The 7802-nt window shown below is 49.5% G+C and overlaps 1 protein-coding gene across 1 annotated transcript in view; it reads left to right on the top strand.

The window, feature by feature from the left end:
• ATRNL1 (attractin like 1) overlaps positions 1–7802 on the top strand; it is a gene marked incomplete at its 5' end in the record, with an annotated part of 662506 nt that overhangs the window by 39039 nt on the left and 615665 nt on the right. The window contains 2 exons of the mRNA XM_004700917.2: positions 1845–1973; positions 4072–4280. Coding sequence (XP_004700974.2) covers positions 1845–1973; positions 4072–4280 — 338 coding nt within the window. The remainder of the gene's footprint in view (positions 1–1844; positions 1974–4071; positions 4281–7802) is intronic.

Below are 7802 nucleotides of genomic sequence, written 5' to 3'. Positions count from 1 at the left end.
GTTGGTCCAGATTACCGGATGTGTTTTGTAAGAAGTGGAAACTGTCTTCCATTTGTTGCATTTTAGTGCAAGAGAACAGCTCCGCCTCGCAGTGCCATGGTGATCCCAGCGTGGAACTAGCTGCGCCTGTCACCGAGGCCTGGGAATGCTTTTAGCCATGTGCTCCTTTTGATGGGGTCTCGTGACAGTGGGAAATATGTCCCCATCATTCTGATTGGCATTCGAGAATTGGAATTCTGTAGTTCTCCGGAAAGTCTCCTTTTAAAATAGCTTCTTTCCTCACAAACATAACATAGTAGATGTAATAGTTACTAAGGCATGCAATTAAGAGTTGATTACTTTTTAATTTGTTTGCTTTTGAGGAGCTATTTCAAAATGCATAGGCGGTAATGTTTTATTTTGTTCCATCAAACATGATTCGAACGAGCGAATCGAGCTTTTAGTGGCGCCTCGGCCTCCGTTCAAACTATAGCTAAAGGAAGTGACTATTTCGAGTTATCTGTGTTGATATCTGTTTATTTTCTTTCTTATAGTGCCTGTTTTCCAGATAAAGAGATGTTTGTTTTGTTTGTTTGTTTGTTTGTTTTTTGGGGGGCATGCATTCCCTCTCCCTCTGCACCCTTCACCCCAAACCAAACCCATTACCATCAAGTTGACTCCAGCGCACAACGACCCTATCTGACAGGGTTGAATGGCCCTTTGGGTTGCTGAGATTTTAAGTCTTTGTTGTTGTTGTTCTTGAGACTTGACAGCGTGACTTACAGGTGTACACAGCCTTGTCTTGCCCCCTCGAAGGGGCTGGTGGGTTTAAACTGCTGACCTTCTGGCTAGCAGTTCAAGGCATAATCCACTGCCCCACCAGGTGGCCTTTGCCCCGACACGTAGGCTTCGAAAAGGAGAAGCAGGAAGGACCAACTGCGAGTTCTCTTTTTGTTCACTTGTTTCATCCTCTTGCCGATGTGAGCAAGGTTCTGTCTTAGAATAATTCCATAGTAATATTATGTGGGTAGACAAATTATCAAGAGCATAAAACTTATATACCTTAAAATCCTTGAAAGACCTGGATCAACTCTCACTAGCCTGCCTGGCAATCAATCCCTTAGACGGTGTGGTGTGAACCTTCCAGGTTCACCAGCATTCGAAACCGGTGAGAGAGAGTAAGGCTATAAGGCCTCTTGTTGCCATCAGGTGAGAGTGTGACGGGATTGGTAGCATGACAAGAGAGATGTCACATCGCAGTGCATCCAGACAGAAGAAAAGATAAAGGGTTAAGGAGGCCTGCAAGGAGATCTTTGAGTACTTGCAGAACAAACTGGGGGAGAGATGGACTCATTTAGATTTCCTCTCTGTCTGGGTAACACATGGAGTAGCCAACCTCAAGGTTAGTTGTTCAAATTCATGAGTTGCTACCTGGGAGAAAGAGGAGGCTGGCTGCTCCCTTCCAGTTTCACAGCCTTGGAAGCGCATCATGGGGTCACCATGCATGGGAGTCGATTCGATGGCAGTGGGGTTGGCTTGGGGTTAGTTGCCCATCCTAGTGCCCAGGTCAGTGGTTCTCAACCTTCCTCATGCCAGGACCCTTGAATACAGTTCCTCATGTGGTGGTGACCCAACCATAAAATGATTTTCATTCCTACTTCATCCCTGTCATTTTGCTACTGTTATGAATCGGGCGACCCCTGTGAAAGGGTTGTTCAACCCCCAAAGGGGTCGCGACCCACAGGTTGAGAACTGCTGAGGTAGGTGCTTAGTGATTGTGACAAGAGTACCTTTGAGCAGACGTCCCGTGAGCACCTGTCTTGGGAATGCTAATATGCACCACGGTCGATTTTGCCTTCTTCTAGTGGCTTGATTGTCCCTGAGGTCAGGGGAAACGAGACCGTCCCTGAAGTCGTCACAACATCTGGCTATGCCCTGCTACATTTTTTCAGCGATGCTGCATATAATCTCACTGGTTTCAATATTTTTTATTCGTAAGTATTTTTTTTTTCTTTTCAACTCTTGACTTGCAAGCATTCTCTTGACCTACACGAGTTTGCTCTTTGGTTTTTACAACTATTTCATGTACGAGGCAGGCTGGGTAGTGAAGATCAAATCTTATAGGATCCCTTCCTACGGGGCGTGCAGGGCAACAACGCGAGGAGAATTTCTCAGGACATTCAGTTTGGCTTGAAAATTATTAACAATTTAAAGCTGTTCATTGGCAAAGCATTAAGCAAAGTAAAACAAATGGGTCTATCTGACTGAATCCATGTCCGCAGCCGTGTGGGATGCAGCGAGCCCTGAAGGGTCTTACAGTGTTCCACGGCCTCGTGGGTCGACAGGGACTGTATTGAGTGCCTTATACACAGGGCCCCTCTTTGCACACAGGAAGAAATCGAGGCTTGCAAGATCAGTACATCAAACACACCCACGAGCAGCCTCCTTGCACCAGCATTGATAGCAAAGTTCCAAAAGGCAGGAAGTGACCGCTGCTGGTGGGGGTCTGGAGAGACCGGGACCCTCACCCACTGCCGGTGGCATTGGGAAGCCGGGCAAGCCCTGGAAAACGGGGTTGCCCTTCCTTACAAATCGGGGAATAGAAACAGCTGGGTAGATACGCTAAAGAAGTAAGAGCACAGGTCCGAACAGACAAATGCAGAGAACAGATAGTGTGCAGAGATCAGCTAGCATGCAGGCAACAGACCCATGCACACCCATGTTCCCCTCAGCACTGGTCACAGGTGTAAGATGGAAACGATCTAATTGCCCATCAGTGGAAGAATGGTTAAAGTTTTGGGATCCTACCCACAATGGACGGTACACATCACTGCAGTGTAATGATGATTGTGATGTGATTGCAGCTGGAGGAACTTAGGTTGGTTGTAATTAGACAATCCCCAAAGGACAGATCGTGCGTGAGACCATGGTTATAAAGGAAAAACCAAGACAAAAGAAACACATTTTGATGGCAAGGGTTGCGGGGTGGAGGCGGGTGGGGGGAGAAGCGATGGGTGGCTTGTTGTGGGTAGGTGCTACGGAGAGTATGAAGCCCCATCTTTCTCCTGTGCTTCCCCATTAAATAGCATAACCACATCGTATGCTATTCTTGTGAGCCTGTGAGGGAACCCTGGTGGTGTAGTGGGTTACCTATTGGGCTGCTCACTGCAATGTCAGCAGTTCAGATCCACCAGCCGCTCTGTGGGAGAAAGATGAGGCTGTCAGCCCCTGTAAAGAGTTACAGACTCAGAAACTCTCAGGGAAGCGATCCCCTGTCCTATAGGGACCAATATATGTCGGAGTCTGCTTTATGGCCCTGAGGGGTTTTTTTTTTTTGGAGCCTTTGAGAGCTGGTAAGAAGCTCTGGTAGCATAGTGGTTACACACTGGGCTGAGATCCGCAAGATCAGCAGTTCAAAACCTCCAGCCGATCCTGGGGAGAAAGACGGGGCTTTCTACTCCCATAAAGAGTTGCGGCTTCAGAAACTCACAGGGGCAGTTCTACCCGGTCCTTTAGGGTCTCTGTGAGTTGGCATGGTCTCTGTGAGTTGGCATGGACTCTGTGGCAGGGAGTTTGGTTTTCTGAGGGCGAGAGCTGCAACCAGTGGGCAGCCTTGCTGATGTCCCACCTCCGACAGGGTACTCGGTGTCACCGTCTGCCCAGACCCCCGGCTCACACACACCCAGTGGGCTGCCACCTTCCACCGCTGTCGGCTTTCTCAGCAATCACTGTACTGGGAAACTGGGTGATAGCTCCGCTTTTCACAGTGTCTCAGGTACCCGGGGCTCTAATTTTCTTTCTATAAAATATATATTAGAAATGCTGCCCAAGGCCCTGTAGTGGCCCCAGAGGGTGTCACTTAGCAAGGGAGGAGCCCCGGTGGCAAAGGCACCCCGTTGTTGAAGGAAGGGCAGTGGCCAAGCCGGGCTCACGGCCTCGCGCTAAGGGGTGCGGAGCCCAGGAGGAGGCATTGAAGTGCGTGCTTAGGGCGCACACAAGACGCAACACCCCCGTCAGGCAGCGTCCAGAATGCCAGACGGGAAACTGTGTCCACTCCCTCACATTTGAACGTGTCTGACTTGTATTTTCCAGAATCAATTCTTGTCCTAACAACTGCTCAGGCCACGGGAAGTGCACGCCGAGCGTCTCGGCCCCCAGCCAGGTCTACTGCGAGTGTGACAAGTACTGGAAGGGGGAGGCCTGTGCCATCCCTTACTGCAGAGCCAACTGTGGCAGCCCCGACCATGGGCACTGCGACCTCACCGGCGAGAAGCTGTGTGTGTGCAACGACAGCTGGCAGGGTAAGCGCACGCGCGGCAGGGCGGCGGCTCGTGCTGAAATCCCAACGGCGGGAATAGAAAATGCCGTGCTCCCCTGTTTACTGTAAGGAGCCCGGCTGGCATAGTGGTTACGCAGTGGGCTGCCAAGCACAAGGTCATCTGCTTGAAACCACCAGCCACTCCGAGGGAGAAAGATGAGGCTGTCTCCTTCCAAAATGATTGATGCCCTCAGATACCCTAGGGTCCCAAAGAGAATGGATTCAGTTGTCCACCATCATCTGCACACCCTCCTCTTGTGTGTGCATTTTTATTTCTGCAGCGTTCTGTGCCACAAGCGGCTTCTTAGTCATCTGCTCGACTTCCTCACAAATGGAATCGGGACAGCTTTTCTCGATATAAACGCAAGCCTGTTGTACACTGTAGCCATGTGAGCATCATGATCGTCTGTCATTCTCGTGGAATCCCAAAAGATTTGGTGACGTGACCGACTGTACCATGGGTGTTCTCAAACTGTGTGTGTAATGGGGACCTAACTCACAGATGGCAAGACCCCTTCTCTACGGTGGCTGCTGAGTGAGCTCATTCCTGGGAAATGACTGCCCTCTTGCGGCTATTTGTAAAAGTACCGCGTATACTCCTGCATAAGCCGAGTTTTTCAGCACATTTTTAATGAAGTTTTTGTGGTAAAATTAGGGGCCTCGGCTGATACTCGGGTCGGCTTACACTCGAGTATGTATGGCACGTAGTCTAAACAAGCAGTTTGGCTGCCTACTGCAAACCGAAGTTTGCTGCGGGAGACTTTCAAAACATTTAAAAAATAAATATATATCATACATTGTTAATTGTAGAATAGGCTGAAGCGTTTGGCTTACTTGGATGGCCGCACATATTATCGTGGATTCTGCATCGTTGAGCTGAGTGAGCGCTCTAGCTCACTACTCCGTTCACTTACCCGCTGTTTCGCCATTCCTTAGCTCAAGCGGTTGTTGGCTGCTGACTTTGCGGGAATTCTGTTTGCATCTCCAGAGCGTCCTTAGTGCCGGCACATAGAGCCTGGTGGCGGAGGGCGCTCTGACTCACACAGTCATTACACAGCTGTCCACGGCCCAGCGATAGTAGTAACGTGAGGCTGCTGGAGGGGGTGGTACCTCGGTTTTTGGTTTGCACGCTGAAAGAATTCACGCGGAAGCATGTTTTACCATTCGAGTGAGTTTTTATGAAGGCGTGGAAAACACGCTATGTCTCGAAAGCGTGCGAAGCCTTGCTGAGCCCCCGCTGAAGCCGCACTGGGGTTCACAACCGGGCACAGAGAACCCCATGGAACTGGGGAATCCCTGGGACCAAGAGGTTAGGAGACCAAGAGGGCAAGTGAGCAAGAGAGCAAGAGCTTAGGAGCCCAAGTGCACGTGGGCCCCAAGTAGGCCCAAGTACATATGCAGCCCCCCATCCCTTTGACTTGCCACAAGACCAGAGCAAAAGAGAGAGATTGTCTTTCCTGCAGCCGGCTTTTAACACCTCTGGCTGGGAGGCATGGTTGAAGGTATTATTTGACCCCATTGGCTGAGTTAGGCCCACCTGTGATGTACCTAAGGTGGGTGTGCCCATGGTATTGGTTTTACCTGGGACTAGGGGGTCCTGGTCTGCCCATGGTCAGTTTGAGTTTCTCATAGGTGTTCAATGGTTGCCTGATTTCTTTCCAACCTCCTCTATGGGGGCCTTTGCAGGCATGGGAGGGACACCTCCCTGTCCCTAAGTCTAGCTACCTAAGAAAACAGTTCCCCTGAGGTTGGCTCTGCATAGGGGGCTGTGCTCCTCATAGAGGTATTGTATTTACTGCCCGGGTGACGGCTTTCTCCCTCTAAAGGTGCTGAGTACGCGAAGTACCTACTGAGGGAATTGTTTGTAGGCTTTACGTAATGTACGAAACCCTTGCCTACCTTAAACCCATGTTAGCTCATGAAATAGGCAACTTACAAAAAACATTAGTGATTTTTTTCCTGGATTGAATTTGGTTACCTTTAGAGCTATTGTAGATATTATGCTAGTTCAGGTAGATTAGAGAAACAAATTCATAAGCATACTCATATGTGTATAAGAAAGAGCTTTATATACAAGAGCTGTTGAATATTGAGAAATCATCCCAGCCCAGTCCAGATCAAGTCCATAATCGGATATTAGCCCACATGTCCGATACCGATCTATCAAGTCCTATTCAGACTCACGAAACACATGCAATGACACGGAATGTAGGCAGATCACAGGGCAGTGGGTGCAAAGTCTTGTGGATCCAGTGGTGGTAGAAGCATCTCAGCACTGGCAGGGTCTCCACGTGACTCCTGCAGTTCCAAGGGCACAGGGTCTATCAGCGTAGTGCCATGTGTGTTGTCAGTAGAGTGTCTCTCAGGGAGTGAGTCCAGAGAGAGTGTCTCCCCCCTCCAGGGAGAAAATACAGGTATTCCCAGAATCCTCAGGGAAAGGCCATGCCCACACAGAAGCCTCATTGACTATGACCCGATTGACAGACTAGACTCCACTCCTTCACTCTTAATCCTCTCAAGTTCCAAATTTACACCAGATTATATAACTACCACAGATAATGTATTTCTCAATCTTCTCTAATCACAGGGCTATATATTTTATTAAATGACTGTTGTAATTATTTGTTACGTTTCTTCCTCCCCCCAAAGTACCGTGGAACTATAATTAAAAGCTTTCTTAGTGTTGAAATGAAAACAGCATCCGTGTCTACAGAGAGCACAGGACAGAAGGAAGACATCTAGATTTTGGTGGATGTTGGGTGCCGTTGAGCTGGTTCCAACCCATAAGGACCCCATGTTCCACAGAACGAAACACTGACTCTTGGCGTGCGAGGGGACCCACACGAATGGGTTCTCAGGAACGACTCTGTGACTGTGGAAAATAAAAGAGGCAGGCAGACAGACAGACAGCAGGGCACAGGGGCTCTTCATCCCACGTCAGGACTGCGAGAGAGAATGTATTTTCCAATGGGTACATATAATGGGGCCGACAGACCCTACTAAGTGAATGAAAGGGACTTGAGTTCATTCTTCTCCTGGCGTAGTGGTGACGGTGACGCGTTCGGCTGCGAACCACAAGGTCACCTGTACACAAACCACACGCGGCTCCGTGGGACAAAGACAGGGCTTTCTCTACTCCCGTAATGAGTTACACTCTCGGAGACTCATGGGCAGCTCCACCCTCCCCTCCAGGGTCGCCGTGAGTCCGCATGACCGGATGACAGCGAGTGTGTTTGTTTCGGGGGTTACGTACTTGTGAAGACTAATGATAGACCTAGCGATAGGTAATATGTATATTGAGGAGGCCTGGTGGTGCAGTGGTGAAAGCACTCGGCTGCCAACCCAAAGGTTGCTGGTTTGAACACACCCACTGCTCTGGGGGCAAGAGATCTGGCCGCCCACTTCTGTTGATTCACTCTGGTCTTACGGGCTTGCTGTGAATTGAAATTGGCTCGGCAGCTGGAAGAAGACACACACACACACACACACACACACACACACACAC

Source organism: Echinops telfairi, unplaced genomic scaffold (assembly GCF_000313985.2).
Source record: "Echinops telfairi isolate 266 unplaced genomic scaffold, ASM31398v2 ScPeMD7_70;HRSCAF=299, whole genome shotgun sequence".
NCBI classification, from domain to species: domain Eukaryota; kingdom Metazoa; phylum Chordata; class Mammalia; order Afrosoricida; family Tenrecidae; genus Echinops; species Echinops telfairi.
This window is presented reverse-complemented; position numbering and strand designations above follow the sequence as displayed.